At 34.9% G+C, this 25,184-nt stretch overlaps 1 protein-coding gene across 3 annotated transcripts in view; it reads left to right on the top strand.

Annotated features, from left to right (window-relative positions):
• Positions 1 to 25,184, top strand: part of COP1 (COP1 E3 ubiquitin ligase) — a 120,270-nt gene that overhangs the window by 6,376 nt on the left and 88,710 nt on the right. For 2 of the 3 annotated variants that reach the window (XM_033092937.1, XM_033092935.1), the window contains exons 2-5: positions 7,806 to 7,865; positions 14,097 to 14,194; positions 18,095 to 18,171; positions 19,114 to 19,233. In XM_033092937.1, the coding sequence (XP_032948828.1) occupies positions 7,822 to 7,865; positions 14,097 to 14,194; positions 18,095 to 18,171; positions 19,114 to 19,233 (339 nt within the window). In that variant the 5' untranslated portion in view covers positions 7,806 to 7,821. The remainder of the gene's footprint in view (positions 1 to 7,805; positions 7,866 to 14,096; positions 14,195 to 18,094; positions 18,172 to 19,113; positions 19,234 to 25,184) is intronic. The other variant, XM_033092936.1, reaches the window with a different exon arrangement.

Raw genomic sequence — 25,184 nt, 5'->3', positions numbered from 1 at the left:
CATTGTATTTCTGGTATTACCTATGGGAATCTAGCCTTTCTTCCTAGTCACGTGGTTGGGGGTGGGTGCTCTTTCCCAAATTCAGAGTTGGAACACATGACCCCAGGCCCAAGTAATCTAGTACCTTGGAATCCTCTGGCCTCAGTATTATTTTAAGGATGGGCATTTGCCTCGAACAGAGATGATGAGGCAAAGTGGGCTTCGTAAAATACAGATAACTGTTTTATAGATACTTGAAACTCAAAGATCATAAATGCCAAAGTCCACTCCAAAGTGAAGATTGAATGTGCTATACTAACAATTGTTTTGGTGCCGTACTCATAATAATAATGTGTGCTCCAAGATAAACTGTCGTTATTTGCCAGGCACCATTCTAAGGGTCTAATATTACTTATTCAATCATTGCAGTGACCATTTGGTACAGATACTTTTATTAATTCCCATTTCATAAGTGAGAAAATGATGGTCAGAGAGGTTATGTAACTTGTCTCAGTTCATACCATTAATGATGGGGTCAGTGTTTATATCCAGACATTATGGCTCAGAGCTCAAGTTTAACCATTATGTTACCTTGCCTTTATTCAGAAGCTGCAGATTTTGTTTAAAATCAGCGTTTATTACGACATAATTTACATATAATGGAAGTCACCAGTTTTAAGTGAATAGTAAAATGAGTTTTGACAATTTAGTACATCTGCGGAACCACCACCCTAATCAAGATACAGAACATTTCCATCACCCTAGAAAGTTCACTTGCACTTTATCTTCTGCTCTTTCCTCTGACGCCTGCCAACCAGTGATCTATTTTTTATGACTATAGTTTTGCCTTTTCTAGGATAGTTATTAATGGAGTCATTCAATATGTAGTCTTTTGTGTCTGACTTCTTTCATTTGGCATAAGGGTTTTGCGATTTCAGTAATATTGCATGCTAAATGTATCACTAATTTTTTTCTTTTAATTACTGAGTAGTAATCCATTATTTAAATATAACATGATTTGTGATATATTCATCAGATAAAAGATATTTGAGTTTCTTTGTGTCTAGTTTTTGGTGTTTGTGAAGAAAGCTGTCACGTTCATGTTTCTGTGTGAACACGTCTTTACATCTCTTGGGTAAATATCTAGGAGTACATTGCTGGCTTGTATGTTATGTTTATAAGAAACTGCAAAACTGTTTTTTAAAGTGGCTGCATCATTTTGCACTTCTACCATCAAGACTGTATAAAAGTTCCAGTTCCACATTCTTGCCAACACTTGGTGCTTTCAGTCTTTCAAATTTTAGTCATTCTAGTGGGTGTGTAGTAGTATCTGATTATTCTAATTTGCATTACCTTAATAACTAATGATGTTGAACATATTTCCATGAGCTTTTTTTCTATTTCCAGATCTTTTATAAAGTATCTGTTCTAATCTTTTGGCCATTTTTCTCTTAAGTTGTTTCTCTTGAATTGCAAAGATTCTTTATAAATTCTGGATACAAAATCTTTTGTCAGTCCTGTGTATTGTGATATTTTCTCCCACGATGTTGCTTCCCTTTTAATTTTCTTAACACTGTCTTTTGAAGTGCGAAAGCTTTAAATTTTAAGTCCAATTTATTAGTTATTTCTTTAATGATTTATGACTTTTGTGTCCTATCTTAGAAATTGTCTAACATGGTGATTTCCTATTTGAACCATTGGTTATTTAGAAATATGTTGTTTAATTTCTTAATGAGAATTTTCTGGATATCGTTCTGTTATTGATTTCTAATATAATTCGGCTTTGTTCCCAGAATATGATTTTTATGCATTTAGTTCTTTAAGTTTTTTACTGAGAGTTGTTTCATGGTCCACTAAAAGCTTTATCTTGGTTAATGTTTCGTATGCACTTGAAAAAATTGAGTATTCTGCTGTGTATAGGCTGGTATATTCTATACATGTCAAATAGTCAAGTTGGTTGATGTGTTGTTTATATTCTGTATACCCTAATTGATTTTCTATATACTTATTCTGTCAATTACTAATAGAGGAGTGTTAAAAATCCTTAACTATTCCAATAGTAATTGTGACTTTGGCTATATTTTTTAATTCTGTCAGCTTTTGCTTCGTGTATTTTGAAGCTTTGTTAGTAGGGTACACACATTTAGATTGGTGAATTGATCCCCTTATCATTTCGAAATGTCCCTCTTTCTGGTAGTATTTGTTCTGAAATCTATTTAGTCTGGTATTAACACGGTAGTCCCCCCTTATCCATAGGGGTTATGCTCCAAGACTCCCAGTGGGTGCCTGAAACCGTGGATAGTACAGAACCCTGTATATACTATGTTTTTTCCCTATACATTCATACTTGTGATAAAGTTTAATTTGTAACTTAGGAACAGTAGAGATTAACAATAATAAAATGGATTAGTTAGAACAATATACTGTAATAAAAGTTATGTGAATATGTTCTCAATATGATAACCAATTTGATATCCGAGATGACTACTAAATATATACAGCGTGAATACACTGGACAGTGGAATGACTCATGTCTTGCGTAGAATTCATGAACGTTTAAAGGATTTATAGTTTTCACTTTAATATTTCTTTCATACAAAAGATTGAAAGTATGTATTATTACTTGGATAATGTCTGTTGACCTATCTTCAGATTAACTGCTTCTTAACTTGCGTTTCTTGCATTGATGAGCCCATGGAAATAATCCTATGTCTCTGGTGTTGTGTTTTTTAAACTTCTAGCAATTGCATTTTACTTTCTCTTATAGTTTCCATTCTTTTGCTGTTTTCAGATACTATAATTTTCAGCTCTAAAGGTCCAGTTGGTTCTTTTTATATTTTCCATTTTCACTTAATTCATGTGTTCCTTTAAGTCATTGAACATATATGTGATATATATTTTGAAGTTCTTTTCTGCTAATTCCATTATTTCTTTATTTCTATTGACTGTTTTCTCTCATTTATGGGTCACATTTGCTGCTATTTCACATGTCTAGTTATTTATTGGATAGTGAACATTTTAAACTTTCTATTATTGAGTGATAGATTTTGTTTTCTTTCTAAAGTGTTGGACTTTGTTCTGGCAGGAAGGGAAGTTACTTACGTATCAGTTTGATCCTTTTGAGGATGAAAAAAATATTTAAATTAAAAAAAATTTTAGGGTGGATTATGAGGAGCCATTTTTCTGAGCTTGTCTACCAATGACTCTTCTGGGGCCTCTGTTGAATACCCTGTGTTTTATAGCTCCCTGGCTATTTTTTAACTGATCTTGTGGAGTTTTACCCTGTACTAGTATGGCTACTAGTATTCAACAATGGACTTGACGAGAATCCTGTATAGATTTATAGAATTCTTTCTTCTTGTAGCTCCTTCCTCTGTGGTGTCCTGCCTTGTAAATTTGTCACCCTTTAACCTTCCTGGACTCAGTGAGATTATTGTGATATGCTTGTGTTCTTCATCCTTGGGCTTGTGAAGCTTTCTGTGGAAGCAGAAAGCTGGGTCTATGGTAGTGTTTTTACTTCATTTGTTCATCTTCCCTTAAAGATTTCAGTACTTTGCCGCCTATTGTCTAATATCTGAAAGTAATTGTTTCATTTATCACCCTCTCCCAGCTTTCTAAGTGTATATAATAAAAGGGTAAGTCTGCTTGCAGTTAAATTTTGACCTCAAGTGTAGAGTGAGCTAATTGTGTTTCACTTTGTCCATTGGACCATCCAAGACTCCTCTTTGGCTTTGTTTTACTTTGTCAAATTTCTTTGATTCTATATTGAATTTTTTTTCTTTATACTTTGACATATCTGAAAATTGGGTTATATGTTATAGATGATGGCATTTTTGAAAATTCCTGTTGGCTAGATTGCCGTTGGACGTAGCTGTCATTTCATGTAGATGTGTTAACATAGAAAATGCCTGCCTCAAAACTTGAATATAGGTGTCAGCAAATTGGAAGAAAGTCTCGGAGACAATTGTGAATTACTGTTTTATTTCCTATGAACTAAATGTTTATATGTGGGAGGGAGGAATGGAGGAGATTCTGGGATGTGGTGAATTAGACATGTTTAGCAACATTCCTAAAGCTGGAGTCAGATGTAGTTTAGCTGGCTAAATGTAAACCCGGCTTTAGATCCCAATACCAGTGGCTTTTGATTCTATTATACCGTGTTTCCCCAAAAATAAGACTGGGTCTTATATTAATTTTTGCTCCAGAAGACGCATTAGGGCTTATGTTCAGGGGATGTCATCCTGAAATATCATGTTAGGGCTTATTTTCCAGTTAGGTCTTATTTTCAGGGAAACATGGTATATATTCTCTTAATAAATGCTACCTCACCAAAGTAATGGACAGTATTGTGTGAAAATATCTGGATATCAGTAAGTTAGTCAAAAGGTGATTTAGAAAAGTCACCTATTGAATAAAGGATTGAATTTCTCCCCCCACTTCATTTCTTAGCCTCCTGACCTCTTCTCTTGGTTTTCTGTTCTGTTGTGATTTATGTATGTCTTTGAATGTGTGCATCACTGTGAAATATGTTTTTTGCATGTTTTAAATGTATATAAACTGTATTATGCCACAGATCTCATTTTTCATTTCCGTTTTCACTTGACAAAACATCTAGCTATGTTGCTCTATATACCTTTGGTTCTTTCCTTTTGACTATTGCATAATGTTTTATAGCATATACCCAAGCACATATTACTTCTCCATTCTAGTAATTATGAGCATTAGGCTGCTTCTAAATTCCTGTCACAATTAATAACTGGCTTGTTGCAAGTATCCTCATACATATTCCATTGACACATATGCATGTTTTTCTTGGCTGTAAACACACACACACAGCCACATACATACAAATAAGTACATATGCATGTATGTATACATTTGCATATATATACAGGTACTACACACGTACATATACTCAGGGATGTATAGATGTATATATCTGTACTTATTTAAATACAATCTCAAGAGTGGGATTATGTGGTCATGAGTGTATGAATAGTCAGTGCATGTTGGTTGCTAGAATGTGTCTGCATGAATATTCTTGTTTCTCCATAACCTGCTTAGCATACTTGATGTTCCAATTTTCTAATAATTTAATGGGAATAAAGTGTTATTTTATTGTTTTAATTTCCTTTTTCTGATTACTAGTGAGTTGGAACATCTTTCCGTATACTTGAAAAGCAGTGTGTTTTCCCCTTCTATGAGTGGAATCCCCTTCCTATTGGATTTCCTGTTTTGCATGTTGATTTACAAGAATTGCTTGTGTTACGGTGGTGCAGGAGACATGAACAGCCCCAGCAGCGGGCTTAAGCCATGTGTGATTTCTACCCCCTCTCTGATGATGCTACTGTGTCAGGGGTCCATAAAAAGCTTTTGGCAACACATAAAAATGTTGGGTGTCTGTATGACGTTTTGGGGGTTGTATAAAATTTCATGTGTCTGTATAATGTTTGGCCTGGCTGCCAATTCATATACTTGCTACGCCTGTATTTGTGAGTAGGTCTTCTAGTTCATCTTCCTTGAATGCTATTGATTGGCAGAATGGAATGGGTTTTAAATGAATTATTTACAGTTTTTCCCAGAACCTACTCTGGGGTATATTCTTGTGCTTCAAAATTGGGAAGAGTTAGTGCTGTTTTGTTAGGAACACCTCTGTATTTCCATATTTCCTTTGTTGTTTCATCCCTTTCTTGGGAAGGGGATTGGTAGGTCAGTCTTTATCTTCCTTTATTCAGTTCTACCTGTTTATAATAGGAATTGCTTGAAGTTTTTATCTTGGATGGATACCACTCTTCCCAAGTTTCTATCACTGATACAGATTTTTCCATATTCTCTTTTTGTGTATTCTACTATTTATTGAATATTGTATACTAGGAATTGTACTGAGTACTTACAGATATTTTGCTAAGCAGTACAAGGATTCTATGATGTAAATATCATCCCAGTTATACAAATGAAGAAAACAGGATCAGAAATGACTTGCCCAAAATCAGAAAGCTGTAAGTGGCATACCTAGGATTAATTTCAGTTGAATTCCATTTTTGCTGGAAGTCTTGATTTTTAATGTGGTTAAAGAGCTAGTTTTCTGTGAAAAGAATGGAGACTTTCTTCTTTCAATTCACATGTTACTCAGAAGCCATTCCTTAAAAACTGCTGTTTTAAACTGATGTGATAGTACTTTTTTAGGTACTGCATGCAACTTTTAGTATTAGTGCTATGTATTATATGACATGTAGTTTTCTTTGTTTTCCACTCAATTTTGTTGTAAACAAAAAACTGCTCTAAAATTCTTTCAAAAGGTGTTTGGGCGGGGGGGCTAAAGGTCTCCTCCACTCTGGGTTTTGAGCCTTTCTGTATCTGTGTTGAGCATCCGGTGGCCAACTGTGCCTGTGAAATAAAACCTCCAGCCCAGATCTGCTCTTCAGCATCTTTCAACCAGAAACTGGGATCACAGAGCAGCCTGCACAGCTCATCCACACTCTCCCAGGGGGGGCCCCCAGTCCTGCTCCCTTAACTCCATCAAGCAGGAGTAAGATGGACTTTGCCTCCAAAGAAAAATTACCAAATCCCCACATTTAGAAGACTTCTCTTTCTTCTCAGTCTAGCAAAGTGAAGTTAACACAACCAACACAGTCTAAGCCAACACATTATATGTGGTCAAACTCTGATCTTTTGTAACATTGAGATTTTATAACTTTTTATAGCCTCACATTCTAAGGTAGTATTTATACCAAGGACATTTTTCTTGGAGTGTACGAATTTACAGTTTAAGTGTCATGTATAAGCAGTAAGGATTGAATTTGTATGCCAGTAACAGAAAACTTGGTAAATATTGGCTTAAGCAAGTAAGGATTTATTTTTCTCATGGAATGTGAGTCCAGAGGTAGGCAATCCATGGTTGATGCGACTGCTCAAGCATGTTACCCAGGAGCCAGTATCCTACCTTCTGAGTTTATGGTGGTGGTTTTCATGGTCACTAGGTGGCTGTAGTATTTCCGGACACTTCACCAGGGTTTGTGGAAGGAACAAGAGGGAAGGATAAAGGGAAATCTTTTTTTATAAGGCTTTGCATTTTTCTGGGAGACAGTACCCTCTCAGATTGATAACTACCATTTGTTGGCCAGAATGATGTCATAGTTGGTATGATTTGGTATTTAACGCATAGTGTCTGGAAGCAGTATAGAATAGTGGTTAATAACATGAACCTGAGTTTAAGCATCTCTGTACCTCAATTTCTTCACCTATAGAATGGGTTTAGTAATAGTACTCACTGTGTTGTAGAAAGGATTAAATGTGTTAATATATGTCATTGTTTTAATGGCTATGGTTTGCGCCATTTTAAGTATTATCACTGCTGTCTTAATTACCTAAAAGAGTTATATGAAATTGGAATTGTAAATTTATGACTCAGGGAATTAGTTTTCTTTCCGTAGTAAATAAAAGAGCATTTAGGTTAGTAGGTCTAGGTAAGTGTTTTTGAGTTTAGGGATGATCAAAGAAGATGATAGAACTTTCTTAAGGACTCTCGTGATTGAAATGCACTGGTAAAAATTATGAGCGAGTTAAAGTATTGGGGCTATTTTAATTTACTCGTTAAATTTTCAAATTTGATGGCCCTTAGGGCCATCTTGAACAAATTGCTATTTTACCCACAATCCCCTAAAATTCATTCAGCTCAATAGAAATTTCATCTCTCATTGGTAAGATGTTTGAAGACTTAGCTATATATGGAAATATGATTTTGTTGGTATTGTTACTGGCCTTTTCCAGTTTGTAATCACTCTACTTTAAAAAATGTATCAATTATTTTTCTATTTTCTTTTTAGCCCTATCTGCTTTGATATGATTGAGGAAGCATACATGACGAAATGTGGCCACAGCTTTTGGTAAGATGATTTTATTTAGTAAAATTATCTTTTGACAGTCTTAAACTGTGTATAAATGTAGTCAGTGAGAAGTTATGTTTTTTAAGCTAATGTTGGTTATCTTGTAATCATATTATTTCTTTGACTGATATATCTTTACAGGTTTGACGGCTCAAGGCAGTAAGCATATGGTTGGTGCGTGATTTCTGTAAAGTACTTAGATTTCCCATAGGCCTTACAGATGGATGTAAAACCTTTTGGGTTTGTTAATTGTTAAAGAGCTTTGCTGTTTTAGAGAACTGTGTTGGGGGGTGAAGGGGCGGGGCAGGGTGTTGAGTAATCAGGTCAAGTCCCTTTACTCACTTGTGGGGATAGATGTGAGTGAGGCCCAGGAAAGCAGGCTCGAAGGACATTGGAAAAGCATGTAGAGGATGAAGGGAAGTTCCGTGTTCCTTCCTTAACACTTTGCCCAGAGTTACCTTTACATTATATGTCACATTAATCTGTGTATTTAAAATAATTTTTGGCTGTGGTAAAATACCCGTAATGAAATTTACCATCGTAACCATTTTTCAGTTAAATGATGTTAAGGTGTGAACATTACTATGCAGTCAATCTCCAGAATTTTTTCATTTTAAAAAACGGAAACTCGATACCCAGTAAACAACGACTCCCCATTTCCCCTTCCCCCAGCCTGTCATTATTTTACTTCCTGTCGCTGTGAATTTGAGTATTGATACCTTACATAAGTGGGATCTAACAATGTTTGTCTTTTTTGTGACTGGCTTATTTCACTTAGCGTAATGTCCTCAAGTTTCATTCATCTTGTAGCATGTGTCAGGATTTCCTCCTTTTTAGGGCTGAGTAATTTTCCATTGCATGTATATTTTATATTTTGTTTGTCCATTCATTTGTTGATGGACACTTGGGTTACTTTCACCTCTTAACTATTGTTAATAATACTGCTTTAAACATTGGTATATAAATATCTCCTTCGTACCCTGCTTTCAGTTCTTTGGGGTACGTACCCAGGGGTGGATTTGCTGGATCATATGGTAATACCATGATTAAGTTTTTGAGGAACAGCCATATAGCTGCAGTCCCATTTTACATTTCCATCAACAGTGCACAAGGGTTCCAGTTTTTCCACATCCTCGCCAGTACTTGTTTTCTGTTTGTTTGTTTGATTTTAAATAGTGGCCATCCTAAAGAGTGTGTAATCTGTGTATGTTTAATTCCTTTTGTTTGTTTATTTTTTGTTCGGGGGTGGTATATTCTACTTGCAATCAATCGTCTCCATAAATTATTTACACTGATGTTGTATTATTTTAGCCTTGATATTTCTGACTAATAATATAATAGTCACTGTATTCTAATTCATGTTGAAGTTAGACCCGTAACTTTCTTGAAGTTAAATATGATATCTGGTAGGTTATTATCAATCGGTCAAGAAAAGTATGGGGTGTTATCACTATTCTGTAAGACCTTTAGTTTTATCTGGAGTATGATGCTTCATTGATAGGTATATTCAATCTGCCAGTCACTTAAGAAGTTTAGAATAAAAATAGCTTTCTTAACTGTCATTATTGGGGTTCATGAGTCACTTTCTGTTCCATATTGCTATTGAAATTCTGGTCATGCGGATCTTGCTTTTGGGCTGATACATGTGTGGTCTTGGTCTTTTCAGGCTGATTGCTGTTGTTCTCTTTGGTGCATGAATTGATCAGCACCTTAGCATTCCATGGGAAACCATGTATTCTCTTAGAGACTTTAGACTTGGATCATTCTGGAAAAGTGGGTGATTTAGATAAGAGTAGGCTTTCTCAACCTTGGTAGTTGTGACACGCTAGACCGGAGAATTCTTTGTTGTGGGTGACTGGGTATTATAGATTGTTGAGCACTGTCACCTCTCCCTCCAGTTAGGACAGCCAAAACTATCTCCAGACATTGCCAGATAGCCCCTGGGGGACAAAATAGCCTTCAGTTGAGAACTACTGATATAGAGGTAAAGGAGCAACCTGTTGAAGTTAGTAGATCAGCATTCTAGTTCTGGCTTTAAAACACCCTACCTTGGTTAAGTCACTCAGTCTCTCTCTCCTGCTACTGCTCTCTACCTCCCTCCCCTATCTTCTTCCTATTCCGTCACCTCTTCTTTCACAGATTTGAAGGTGTTAAAGTGTTAGATTGTGAAGTGAGCTTTTAATTTTTCCTAACTGCCGTCCTCTAATTTATGTATTCACTGTATCGTTTTAAAAAGGTGAAGAGTCTGCTGAATCAGTTCAATAATCTTGCTTGACTATGTGGTGAAGTGTAATCAATCACTGATTGACTTAATAATTAGACAGACCTGGCCTTTTCAATGAGTCCTATAATCTTCATGGTGTGTCTGTGTCATCATAATTGGAAAGCTCTGTTGATTCCTTAAATTCCTTTTTTTCCCCCTTCAAATAAATATAGTTCAGCTTAATAATCCTTGTTACAATTAGAGTTATTATGTTACACTCTGATGTGAATGTGTTTTACAGTGCCTACCAGAGAGCGGATTTTGGTGGGTTAGAGACCATAACTTGACAGGAGCTAATCTGTAGGCTGGCACTCCCATTGTCAGGCTTGCTAAACGGTGAAACATGTTTGTACTTTTGCTTAAAGCAAAAGCTCATAATTATTTACCCTATCCTGACAAGTGAGGCCTGTGGAACTTCAGTCATTAACAGTAGTTCTTTGCTAATTTGAACCTTCTCTAGTAATCTGGAGCCAAACCATATACCACTTCAAGGCTCCATCCAATTATTAACACTAAATTAAATCGGACTGCATCAGCTATTTATCCCTTGTCCCACTTATAAATGGTTAAATCTTTTCTAGTAATAGGTTGGAGATAATATAACAGGAGCTTCTTTCACTTTATTCATTCCCGCTTGACAGTGAACCAGGGATTAGCTGTAGCCTAGCTGAAACTCAATGTTATAATAAAAAATGGGGCTTCTATATGATACAGAGATGAGGTTTGGTCTTTCTCTTTGCCACTTTGCTGCCTTCAGCTTCTCCCCTGCACCTTGCTTCTTTACTATTTGCTTCAGTACAAATAATCTGGAATTAACAGGTTCTCTCAGTATTGTCATCTGCCAGCGTATCTGCAATCAAGCCTGGGTGCCAGCTTGCCTTTTGGGACTTTTGACTAATTCATCATTTTGTATCTTTCTGTTCATCTTTCTTTATACTTGGTTATTATGTATGACCACGTAATAGAGGACACAGGTACCCATTTATGTCAGCACACTGTGGTACTGAATAATATTTTTTTAAGAGTTTCAGTGTGAATAGCTATTGAAAACTTCTCAGGTGGATCCCAGATCCCTTTTACCTCTTTATGCCCACCTGTTTTGATCACTAGTCTAGACATTTATCCTTCTTTTGGAATCTGAAACATTGCATTTGGACTGGTGATGATCAAGTATGAGTAAATTAGATGAATGAGAATGAATTAGAGTTACTGTGGTAAGAAATACTGAGAATTTCTCGTCGAGTTTTGTATGACTCAGAGGCAGTGTTTCTTTTTTGGTTATACCTATTTTTTCATTTATTCAACATTTACTGAGTTCCAACTCTTTAACAGGATATTGTGCTAGGCATTGAGGGTACATAGGTAAGTAAAACAGATCTCTGCTTTCATTGAGCACATTGAAGAGGGGCTCACAGACACGTACACAAATTAGTACAAAATAAGATAGTTACTATTTCTCAAACTAGGGCTGGTCTATCTTGGGGTGGTAGTGAGGTAATAGATGCTCGAAGATAAACTTGATGCATCTTGTCACTTCAGTTTTATACAGTGGTATGTAATTTGCTATATTTTAATTTTATAATATAGATGAATGTTTTTAAGTACAATGCAGAAAAGTCACTTGACCGTTTGTTCCTGAGGATAGTTCAGTTCATTCTGGTTGTGTCCCAGACTGTTTTTCCTTCTAGGAGAGGGTGATGTGGTAGTAAGCCTACTGACAAGGGATATGATTAGGGTACTGGAGAAAGGAGAGGAAGGTTCTGTGGGATTCCAGGATACCATCTTGTATACTGACAAACTCTTTCTCTGGTTTCACAACTTACCTTGTTCTTCTTGTCATATTATTTGCCCATTTTCTAACTACCATTTCTTTATAAAAGTCATTTGCTAAAACCCAAAATGTCCATCTGCTTATCTCAAAAATGTCAACCCCTATCTCCCATCTTTAATAACCTTCCCACTTTCTCTTGTTCATGACTTGCTTTATTTGGACTTACAGATTTTTTTAAGGGTTAAGTCTTGTCATGTGGGAATGTTTTTTGGTAATATTAACTCATCTCCTTTTTCCCGAAGCAGATTATACATTTTTTCATGTTGGGGCTCTTTATTATATTTGGATATATGCTTTATCATTCTCTCTTGCAATAAAAATAAAAACAACGAAAACATTTAGTATGTTATTTCCTTCATTGAAATTTCCATGTAGGAAATTTTCTGTCCTTTGTGTAGCTTATTTTGTGGTAATATGGTAATCCTAGCCTTGTCATAGTTGCAAGAGGCTATGATATTGTTTCTAGAACATTGTGCAAGTCATTCGTTCAGTATATACTTGAGTACCTGTTACGTGCCAGGCATTTACACCATAATCTTTAGGCCCGTGTGTGGGACCAAAGACAACTCCTCCACTGCTACATAACTGTCCTTCTTTTTACTTACCTTGAATGTAACAAATGTGAGATGAGAAAGAAGTTGGTAACTAAAACAAAGAAACCTGATTGATGTAGGTTTTTGTTTTTGTTTTGATAAAGTGGAAGGTTGTAGGTACATATAAAAATCAACTTTAGTTTATAAATCTGAAATCATTTATGGTAATTCGGGTATAGAATAAGAGAAATGCTTTCCTTTTTAGGAATTATCTTTATAAATCAACTTGTGATTTCTTAGAAATAACTTTTTTTTTCCTAATTGTTAGGAGCAATACGTGTTTACTATGGAAATTTGAACTAAAGACATCTACAAAGAAAAAATTTCCCACAATTACGCAACCCAGAGACGTACTGTTTAACATTATAATGAATATCTTTTTTGGTTTATTTTAAATGTACACATAAACAATTGTTTTTAATAGAAAGGGGATTATACAGTATCCACTGTATTAGAGATTGTCATTTTTATACTGAAATATAGCAATATAGTGACTTTTTTCCTAATGTCAATTTTATATTTCTCTGTGATTTGGTTGAACAATGTTTTAAAAGTTTTTTAAACATTATAAGATAATACACAACTGTAAAAAGCCAAACATTTCATAAATATATAAGGTAAGAAAGGAAAAATTTCTCGTAATCACATTTCTTCAGCTATAACTATTAATAGTTGTTAGATTATTTTTATTGGCTGTATACATTGCATTGGATTGATCATTACAAATTTATTTAGTCAATTTCCTAGTGTTTTGGTTGCTTCTGATTTATTTTGTTATTTCCAGATAACCTTGAGTTGAACTTCTTTTTACATACTATATAGTTCTGCTTATTTCCTTAGGGTAAAATTCCTAGCAGTGAAATCACTACGTCAAAGGGGATGCACAGCCTTAAAGTTTTCCATGTAACTTGTCTTCCAAAAACGTTGTGCCAGTTACAGTTCCTGCAACAGGACATGAGTTTGTTTATATCCACACATAACATAACTCCTTAAGTCTGACAGTATTTTCTTTATGTTTCCACTCTGATTGGTAAAAACTAGTATATAATTTTAAATCAATTTTTTGTCCTGGTGAAGGTAATGATTTTCTCATGCTTATTGAGTAATTTTTGTCTTGTTGATTTTCCTGTTTTTCTCTTATTTTCTTTTTTACCTGAATGCACTCTTTTTGTATTAAGGATAATAGCACTCCAAGAACATGAATAGTCTTCTTGCTTAACTAAAATCATAGTCATTTGCTTTTCTTGGTGTTGTTATATACTATTTAAATTGCATAAACTTAAAAGTTATTACATCTTTTTAAATTTCATATTCAGTAGATTTGTTATTTGAGTTTATTTTTCAAAAACTTTTGTATACTATTATCTAATAAATGCCCTATGTATCTTCTTTTGATGAAAAATATAAGCTGAAATAAATTGGTAACTTTTATTACTTATGTTGAAAATGAGGAATAGAAGACTAGTAGGCATTTTTTTGTGTGACCAGTTTATTAATCTATCACTGATTTAATCAAACCTATTTTATTTTTTCTCTACTAATAGCTACAAGTGTATTCATCAGAGTTTGGAGGACAATAATAGATGTCCCAAGTGTAACTATGTTGTGGATAATATTGACCATCTGTATCCTAATTTCTTGGGTGAGTCTTTGGAATGATATTTTATTTTTTAAAATATTCTTTCTGCCAGCGTGTGTGCTAACACTAATTTATTCAGAAAACAGAGGTAAGCAAGTCACTCTTTCCTACTCACCAGGTGCTTTCCCCAATCTTACTTGGGTTGTGACAGATTCCGTACCATATGTTGTTAGTACCATATCATATTATTTTTAAGTTTCATTTAAAAAAAAAATTGACACAACTCTTAGAATCTTGCATAGATGTCTGGACAGAATGTGAGCCTAAGGAGAATGTCAGATGTTCAGAAAATCTCTTTATACAGTTTGTGCATTCCTGCTGTTTCTGCTTCTGGGGCAGAAGTGAGAAGCAACAGAAGAATGGGTTCATAGAGAGGGAGAAGGACAAAAACCAAAACAAACAAACAAACAGAAAACCTTGGATTTGAGGATTCCTGAATAAAAAAGGGGAAAATACTGAGTGACATGATATTCTGCAGGACTGGACTTCATGGGTCCCTAGGTTAGATAACAGGGAAAAGAAAGTCCCTCAAAGCTGAGTCCTTTGTCTGAACTTGGGTTGATGCTGCCATGTGGGCTCTCGAATCACTTTTCTATCAGTTGTCATAACTTTGGAAAAGTACCTCTTGTTTTGGAATGGTTAAATACAGAAAGGGATCTAATGTTCTGAAGATTTGATGTTTACTAAATGTTTCAAGCAACATTCCTTAATGAGTCCACAAGTTAGAAATTCGCTTCTGTGAATTTCTAAATGGTGAAAGTGAGCACTATACACTAGAGTAGAAGGAATAGAAAAATGTACTGTTTATGCTGGAACGTGATTTAATACATTTTGTGTATGTATTCTCAAATACATGTATCCAGTGAATAGTGAATTCACAATTACTGATTTTCTAAGCTAGAAATTATCTTGGTGATGATCTAGTTTTTAACTTTCTCTTTTTATGGATTAAAAATTTTGGTTTTGGATAATTGGAGCATAAATATTTTTGAAGTGTTTTAATTATAGTGCAGCTTCCAATGAGATTATATATGTCAGCCATGCAAATAACATATCATCCTGATGTATCTATTTCTGTTTTTATGTCCATCCCCAGTCTTTGCCTTTGTACAGTCATGGTTAAATCCTTAGGCTCCCACAGTAGGTAGGTAGGGATTGTGTTTCCCGTGCACGCAGTGCCGCTGAGATCTGTTTCTGAAACGGAACACCACTGTTAGAAAAACTCTTCTAAGTTATTTCTTCCCGTTGTTTTAGTTTGAGATTACATGATTTGTATGGTGCCTGCACTTGGTTAGGTTAAGAAGACCTGAGCCTTTTAAAGACCTGAGCATGATAAACTAAATATATGTTACATGATTCTGAAGTATTTTAGGTCCCCTTGCACTTTTTTTATTGATGAGTTTAGGACCTTTCACTTTTAACGCTATTTAGTTGAGTCATAGGTAGAGAGAGGGCTGGGCTACACATTGTCTGTACCAGTGGTTTTTAAACTTTTTTGCTTGGGTGACCCAAGTAAAAATTCTGAAAAATGATGTGTTTTCGCACATATTTTAAATTAGAATCCAGAATTTTTCTTCATAAGTGTTAAGTGGATGTAATTTTAGGAGTATTGTAAATACGGTTATCTAAAAATGAAACTGTGATCTCTTTGAAATGTATCCAGTGGAATCTAAATATCAGTGATTTATACTTATCATGGATTTGAAAATAGACACTTTGTTATCAGTGAGATTTCATTCATTCCTTTTCTGTTTGAACTACTACTAAAATTGCATATCTCCCACATATTTTTATCCTGTTCTAAGTGTTTTCTGTACAATAACTCATTTAATTCTCAGTCCTACAAGACAGGCACTATTGTTACCCTCATTCCTCAGGTGAGAAAACTAAAGCCCAAAGAGGTTGAGGAACTCGCGTAGTTATACAGACAGTAAGTGATGGAATTGGGATTTGGTCCTACGTAAGCAGTATGGTTCAGTGGTCTGTGCTTTTACTATACTATCCTGGCTCTAAAAAGACAGTTGCTAGAATGGAAGATTTAGCAGTAGAAATGCATTGTTTGTTCTTAGTACTGTGGTTGTTATAAAGATCCGTGGAATTATAATTATGGATTTAGACTATCCCTCAGGTTCAGTGGTATATTAAATTTCTTGGTAAAATGTAAATTACAATTATTTAAGTCACAGTTTTGATTTACATGGTAACTGAAACATTAAACTCTTATTTGTGTGCTCCTCTTTATTCCCTGTACTACATTATTTCAAGCTGCCTCCGTTATCTTCCCTGGATTATAAAAACTTTGCTTGTGAGATGCATACCAGGTTCTTCAGAATCAGGCTCCAATCTGTCTACATTTCCAATCTTAGTTCTTAGCCGCTGTTAATCATTAACAAAATCACTGTGACCCTGTGTTTCAGCCATATTGATTTTAAATCATTTTATCTCCTACTGTTTTATGACTTTGCCCCTCGCTCCCCCCCACCATCTGAATTCTTTCCCACATCTCTTTCTGTTTAATGAATCTCTGTGTGTCTGTTTTGGCCCAGTTCTAAAGTCACTTTTTTTGTGAAGCCTGCTCATTAATTTTTGATTGATCTTTGTCTTGTGTTCTGTGTAAATCTGTTTCAATGATAGCAATGATTATCACATTATATTACAACTACTGCGTCATATATATCTGTCTTCCTACTCTGAGTTCCTTGAGTCTTGGATTGAGTCTTACTCATCTTTGAAGAGTGGATCCTTAGTGTGGGCTTGGTCCCTCTCTTGTTTGAAAATGTTTATATTTGGATGGTAGTTTAGTGGAAAATATTAGATGGATTTGTATCCCTCTAGACTGGACAGTATACAGTCTTATACTGTATGTCACCATGATAAAGGTTCCTATGCTCTTGCTCTAATATTCCCTCATCTCTAATATGGGGATAATAACCCATGGGATCATGTCTATAAATTAAAGTCCCTACCTAGTCTAGTGCTAGTTTCCCTTTATCATTTTTAAAAATCAGTTGGCTGTTAAAGACAGAACAATCGAATTAAAAGTGGCTTAAACATTAAGGAAAATGTAAACACACAAAAAGAATTTCTAGAACAAGTTAATTCTGTGGCTCAGTGATAGTATCATGTTCCTTACATCTTTCTGTTCCTCCATCCCCCTCATATTGTTGGTCCTCTGTGTAGCTCCCCTCAAGATTGTGTGATGGCTCTAAGGAGTTCCAGATATCATCCCTTAATGAAGGCAGGGAAAGAACTTGTTTTTCTCCTATTTCCAAACGACAGCATACCTCCATTAGTCAAAACTACCGTACGTCACATACTTAACCCCATGTCAATCATTGGCAAGAGTGTAAGTGATTAGATTGGCTTAGCTTAGACAAGAATCATCCTGGGGGTCTCAGGAGGGGTGTAGCCTCTGAAAGTATGTGATACTCTGACACTTGGAAAAAAATCATGTTGTGATTTGAATAAAAGGGTGGGATAGATTTTGGATAGTGTCTGCCATGACGTGTATAGAAAAGTCACAAACAAAAGAACAACTAGAGATCTTTAGTGCCTACCTCATAGAATCAACCAGTTACCATGTAGAGCGTGGGACACATGAAGAATTGTCTCTCTCCAAGTGTCAATAGTGTCATCATTTAAACATGTAAGAGCAGGTACATAGTCTGAAGAATTCTCCTGCCGTAGTAATAGCAGTAGTAATCATAGTAATAGTTCAAGCTGTAATAGCCTCTGGCAAAACTTTAATTTGAAATAAAATAAAAACCTAGCATTTTCTGCTTAGCATCTTTTTAATTTGGGGCTTTATAAGATTAAAATGGAATTCATCTAAACAGAACAATTAGATGATATCTTTAACAAAATACAAATTGTGTGTGCTTTTTGTTTTGTTTTTGTTTTCAGTGAATGAGCTCATTCTCAAACAGAAGCAAAGGTTTGAGGAAAAGAGGTTCAAATTGGACCACTCAGTGAGTAGCACCGTATGTTTCAACTCTTATTACTATTTTTTATAAATTTCAATTCATTGTTTTTATTGATTTGCTATTAGATAGTAAGGCTTAGTATATTATTGCTTTTTCTTTTGTTTTAAACAAACTCAACAACATATATATACACACACACACACACACATATATATATCTTTTTTTTTTTTTTTTTTAAATTTTATTGGGGAACAGTGTGTGTCTCCTCAGGGCCGCTCAGCTCCAAGTCCAGTCGCCGTTTTCAATCTTAGTTGCTGGGGTGGGGGGGGTGGCGCAGCCTACCATCCCATGCGGGAATTGAAACGGCAACCTTTTTGAGAGCTCACGCTCTAACCAACTGAGCCATCCAGCCGCGCCTTATTGATATTTCTTAAAGGAGATTTGTATAAGTGTTTTTTTATTTAATAAAGAACTTGCTTAATTGCATTGTTTAAAATTTACTCATCTTTTGAACGGTCTGGTGGGATCACATCAAGACAGAGTTGGCTTGTAACTCATGATGTTTGAAGGATTATATGTCAGGATGAAACTATGTGTAGTAATTTGGAAAAGCTGTTGAAAGATTCATAATTTAAGAGAATTAGCCCCAAATTATTGAGGCAAGTGAGCTTAAATTAACACCACACAATCAAATACAAAGTTGAACATATGGCTACACAATTAAAATCAAGGCACTTATTTTGAAGGGAATTACACCTTTAGATATGCTGACTTAACATATGTCTTGATTATGCCTTTCACATCTGTTATTTAAATTCATTTACGGGAGAAATAGTGTTTAAATTGTAATTAGAAGGCAGTGGGAAGCCACTAGCTGGGAAGGAGCAGGTTGATACCTATGTATTAAACATATTAGAAAATAGCAGTTAAACATTTGTTTTAGACTCTAAAACACTCTTTTTAGGAAATTATTGTGTTTCTTCTTTTTCTCATTTTTAGAATGGCCACAGGTGGCAAATATTTCAGGATTTACTGGGAACTGACCAAGATAACCTTGATTTGGCCAATGTCAACCTCATGTTGGAATTACTAGTACAGAAGAAGAAACAACTGGAAGCAGTAAGTGGCAGCTGAACTTTTTAAAAAAATTGTTTTAAATGATGCTCTTTATTACGTGGAAAAAGATCTAGAAATGTTTAAAAATAATAGGGTAATGTCACTTAACCCATCCAATTTTATTCAGCAAGAAACATCTGCAAGGTGTCATTTCTAACAGATTCCCCTTTTTCTAATAAAATAGAGAACAAATCCCTTATAATATAACTTACTTACAGTGGCCAGTTTGTACTAACAGAAGCTGAGTGTTAAGAAAGATCATGAGAAAGTACAGTTTCATTTTAATAGGGAACAATTATATTGGTCATTTTTCTCCTGATGAATATCTTCCTTGCTGAGTCTTTTCCTCTTCTCGTATGAGATTTGAAGGAGAAAATAGAGATTATTTTTATCTACATAAAATCCTTCCAGCAGGTGTCCATTGCACAGTAGCAGTAGCCTATGGCTTAACTAAGGGCATTAGAAAGATGGGAACTAGAACTAAATATATCCTGTTTCATGTAATGAAATGTACATACATGGAAAATTTTATTTATTTCATGTGAAATGTGAAGTTGCATATATTAGGAATTGAATATGATCCAGTATAAGCAATGCCTCCCTTAGCATGAGCAAATACCCGCCCTGACCCAGCTGAAACCGGAAGGGTGATTTATTGATAGGATACGGGAGTGAGGAGGTCCCGTGCATAAAAAGGAAGAGCTAACGACCAAATGTGGGAAAGATTGGAACCATGGCTGCTTTGGAGACTATGACGAAATGAGATCAGTCCCTTGAATGTTTGTTGTGAGTCTGTCTTTTGTGCTTCTCATGTGTGTGTTTCTTTGGGACAGGAAATGATTTTCTTTTCTCAGATTTTTATCACATGGTGGATAATGGGTTCACTTGTACTTTCTCATTTATATTTATGTTTTTTGATAGAAGAAGGAAAGGGGCTTTCCTTTCCACTACAGTTTAAAAAATTCTGTGCATAGATTCTGATAACATAGCTTGGATCTGGAACCCACCTTACAGAATGGAAATCTTTTAGTGGGAGAAAGGAGTAGGTGAGGTTGAGGTGACCAAAACGAGTCTCCAGTGCTGTATCTTTTAGGGAGGTGGGGTTGGTGAAAATTTGTCCTTTGTTTTTTGTTGTTGTTTTGTGGGGAGTGGCAGGAAGGCTTTAGCTTTTATTTACTTATTTTAGTTTTATTGAGCTATAATTGATATGCAGCATTTTATAAGTTAAAGGTGTACAGGATAATGACATATATGTGAAATGATTACCATAATAAGTTTAATTAACATCCATCATCTCATTTGGATACAAGAAAAAAAATCAGGGAATAAAGAGAAAAAGTATTTGCCTTGTGATGAGAATTTTTAGGATTTACTCTCTTAGCAACTTTCAAATACCATACAATAGTGTTAACTATAGTCATCATGTTGTACATTATTATATCCTCAGACTTGTTTATCTTGGGACTGGAAGTTTCTATGTTTTGGCCACCATCCAATTCCCTCACCCCCCTGCTTTTGGCAGCCACAAATCTGATCTCTTTTTCTATGAGTATTTTCTTTTTTTTTTTAAGATTCTACAAATAAATGGAATTATGCAACATTTGTCTTTCTCTGCCTGACTTATTTCATTTAACATAACGTCCTCAGGGTCCATCCATGTTGTTGCAAATGACAGGATTATCTTCTTTTTTATGGCTGAATAGTATTCCATAGTGTGTGTGCATGTACACATAGACAAGTATATACATACAATACCTTTATTCATACATTGATGGACTATAGATTGTTTCCATATCTTGGTTATTGTAAATAGTGCTATAATGAACATGGGAGTGTGAATATCTTTTCAGCATAGTGATTTAGTTTCTTTCGGACATCTACCCAGAAGTAGGAGTGCTGGATCACATGGTAGCTCAATTTTTAATTTTTTTGAGGAAACTCCATATTGTTTTCCATAGTGGCTGCACCAGTTTACATTCCCATCAGTAGTGTGCAAGGGTTCCCTTTTCTTCACTTTCTCAGTATTTGTTATCTTGTCTTTTTGATGATAGTCATTTTAGTAGGTGTGAAGTGACATATTATTGTGGTTTTAATTTGCATTTCCCTAATGATTTATGATGTTGAGCACCATTGCATATACCTGTTGGTCAGCCATTTGAATATCTTCTTGGGAAAAATGTCTATTCAGGTTCGTTGCCCATTTTTTAAACTTAGTAGTAGTAGTAGTAGTATTGAGTTATATGAGTTCTTTGTATATTTTGGATATTAACCCCTTATCAGATATATGATCTGCAAATATTTTCTCCCATTCAATAGGCTGCTTTTCATTTTGTTGATTGTTACATTTGCTGTGCATAAGCTTTTTAGTTTCATGTAGTCCCACTTGTTTATTTTTTATTTTGTTTCTTGTGCTTTTAGGTGTCATATCCCAAAAATTGTTGCCAAGATTCTCCTATAGTTTTAAGCATAGTTTTCTGTTAGCATCTAAGATGTGCTGGGAGTTGTGTTAAGGTCTGTGGAAAAAAGATAGGATTCTACCGTGGAGGGAGATGTGGGGTGAGAACATAAAGTAAATTAATTAAGTAAATATTTTCACATAGTGATAAATGAATAAAGAGACTTCTCCATGATAGACTGAACATATGCAGTTACGATGCTCTCTTAATGGTATGAAAATGAGATGTAAAGGGATTTGAAAAGACAAAGATAGGGAGAACAGAAAATGGCAGCAGTATTTTGTAAGCTCTAAAGCAGATGGACAAAAAGTAATAGATTAGAAGAACTGAGAAAGCAGACTACTAGGCCAACAATGGGAGAAGCGCTTAAGAACTAACTTATATTGGGGAACAAAGGCCTTGGAATTGGGAGTATTAGATGCCTCATATAGGAAAGACTAAAAACAGGATGATTCGTTGAGATTGTGATTAAGAAGCAGTTGGAATCTCTTGTCCTTACCTGTACAATTCACAGCAAAGGATTCTTCCCTTCCTACCTTAGCAGAACACTAGATTGTTTTTCTTTTCGTTTTTTTTTTTTTTTTTTTTTTACCCTGCTGGTGGGAAAGGAGAGGCTCTCTGGACTACTACACAACAGGCACACTTAAAAGTGGGCAGGGCTCTCACGCTGAATGTGAGAACTGTTAACCTTCACACTTTTTGATGTGCCAACATTAATCTTTGCTTGCTTTGGGCTTTTTGTCTTAGAATTGAAGAAATATAGGTGTCTTAGTTTTAGACCACAGATCTTTCCTATTATTTTTTTGAAGAGGGAGCCAGCTCAGAAGCAAAGTTCCTAGTATAGGTTTTATAGATTTTTTTTTACATTATTGTTTTCCTATTTTACTTTGTATTATTATTTAACTTGATGAATATTTTCAACATACAGAAAGTAATGAGTTTTACTAAATATTAACACTTTGCCATAATATGTCTTAAATCTGTCTTTTGAGAACTGAATTTTTTTTATACTTAAGCCCTTTCATCTCTCATCTCATTCCGTTCCCCTAGTATAACCACCATATGAAACTGGCAAGAATCTTCCTCAAGCATGTATATGCTTATCTTACTCATATTTGTATTTACAACCATATAATATAATTGAGAAGTTTAACAAAAGAGTTTCATGCTGTAGTGATCTTTTTGACATATGGCTCTTTGTTTACTTTTGAGGTTCATGTTGATAAACATAGGTCTAGTTTACTTATTTTAACTTCTCTATAGTGATCCATTGCATGGACATATCTGTTCCTATGGATGGACATTAAGTTCTTCCCAGTTCTTAGCAATGAGTGACAGTATAACATATTGTTATACACGTCTCCTTGTGCTCATGTGTATACATTTAGTGATTTAAGGAGTGGAATTGCTGTTCATAGTGTTGCATGCATGTTTTAACTTACTAAATACTGCCAAATTGCTCTTTAGGTTTGTACCATATCAACACTTGTTTTTCTCTTTTTTAGTTTCTGCCTATCTGATAGTTGTCAGATGCGTGCGTGCGTGTGTGTGTGTGTGTGTGTATTTTGGATATTGCTACTTGGCCGAATATATATTTAGATATTGAATTCTAGTTGAATTGCATTGTGGTCAGACAGCATGATTTTAAAAGTCCTATATTTACCCATCCGTGTATTTCCCATTTCTGGTGCACTTTCTGCTTTTGTTTCCCATTCATTCTTTTGAATTCCATCTGTAATTTTCCTTCTGCCTGAATTATTATTCCTTTAATGCAGATCTGCTGGTGATGAATTCTTTCAGCTTCTGTGTCTGAGCAAGTCTTTATTTTGCCTTTATGTTTGAAAGTTACTTCCAAATAAGTATAGAATTCTACGTATACTTTTTTAAATTCAATATTTTTAAATGTGTTTCTCCATTGTTCTGTCTTGCATTGTTTCAGATGAGAAGTCTGCTGCCATTCGTAGTTGTAGTCCTCAGGATGAAATATGTATATTTCTCCGAGTTTAAGACGTTCTTTTTATGGTTTTAAGCATTTTGATTTTGATGTGCCTTGATATAGTTCTTTCCCCCCTCCCATGAGTCTTGTTCTTAAAGCTCTTTGAGATTCTTCTATCAGATTTGGAATTTTTTCAGTCATTTCTTCAAATGCTTTTCTGTCCCCTCGTCCACTTTGGGAACTTCAATTACACAAATCTTAGGATGGTTGAAGTTATTCCACAACTCACCGATGAACAACTCTGTTCATTTCTATTTTGTCTTTTTTCTTTAGTTCATTTTGGATAGTTTCTATTTCTGTTGTCAAGTTCACTAATCATTTCTATCTTCCATGTTTCTCCTTAACATTCTTATGCTTTCCTCTGATTTCTAGAACATACATGTAGTTATAATCATTCTTTTAATGTCTTTGTTCACTAATTCTATTATTTGTGTCATTTCTATATTTTTTTAATTGATGACTTCCCCCTTATTATGGATGTATTTTCCTTATTATTTTCATGCTTATTAATTTTGTGATTGGACACAAGAAATTGTAAGTTTTACCTTGTGCTGGATATTTTTGTATTCTTTTACATATACCCGAGCTTTGTTCTGGCATGCAGTTAAGTTACTTGGGAAATGTTTGAGCAGATTTTTGTCTAGGCTAATTTTGCCTACTAACTGAGTCAGCCTTTTTGAATATTCTTCCTGATGCCTGTGTATTTCAAGGTTTTTCCATCTGTCTCCTGGGACAATACAGTATTTCTGGTTCTTTGTCTGAAAGCCATTGTTTCATAACTGGCCTGCTCTTTTGTTAAGGTAGGAGTGTGAATTGTGTATTTCTCACGGCATTTTAGTTGGATGTGGAAGTTCAATTTGTATGCTTTTGGTCTGTTGAAATTTATTGTGCTTTTCATTATATGGTATGTGGTCTATTTGGTTAAACGTTCACTTGCATTTGAACGTTCACTTTGCATTTGAAAATAGTATGCTCTTCGTTACCCTGCTTTTATGGATATTGATTATGTAGTTTGTTAATATTATTCACATCTTTTTCCCCTCCTAGCTCCATTTGATGGAATAATGTTAAAAATACAATTTTGATTGTCTATTTTTCATTGTTTTCTGTGACTTTGCTTCATGTATTTTGAAGCTCGTTATTGGGTGCATTCATATCTAGGATTAATAGGTCTTCTGGATGAATCATTCCCTTTACCATTATGAATTGAATATATTTATTACTTGAAATATTCCTTGTTCTGAAGGCTGTTGTACTCAGTCATACCGTGTTTCCCCAAAAATAAGACCTAGCCGAACAATCAACTCTAATGTGTCTTTTGGAACAAAAATTAATATAAGACCCGGTCTTATTTTACTATAATATAAGACCGGGTCTTAAATATTAATTTCTTCTCCAAAAGACACATTAGAGCTGATTGTTCGGCTAGGTCTTATTTTTGGGGAAACATGGTACTGCCAGAAGTGCATATCCTTGAGACTTCTTTGACAGTAGATTTAAAG

Source organism: Rhinolophus ferrumequinum, chromosome 22 (assembly GCF_004115265.2).
Source record: "Rhinolophus ferrumequinum isolate MPI-CBG mRhiFer1 chromosome 22, mRhiFer1_v1.p, whole genome shotgun sequence".
NCBI classification, from domain to species: Eukaryota; Metazoa; Chordata; class Mammalia; order Chiroptera; family Rhinolophidae; genus Rhinolophus; species Rhinolophus ferrumequinum.
This window is presented reverse-complemented; position numbering and strand designations above follow the sequence as displayed.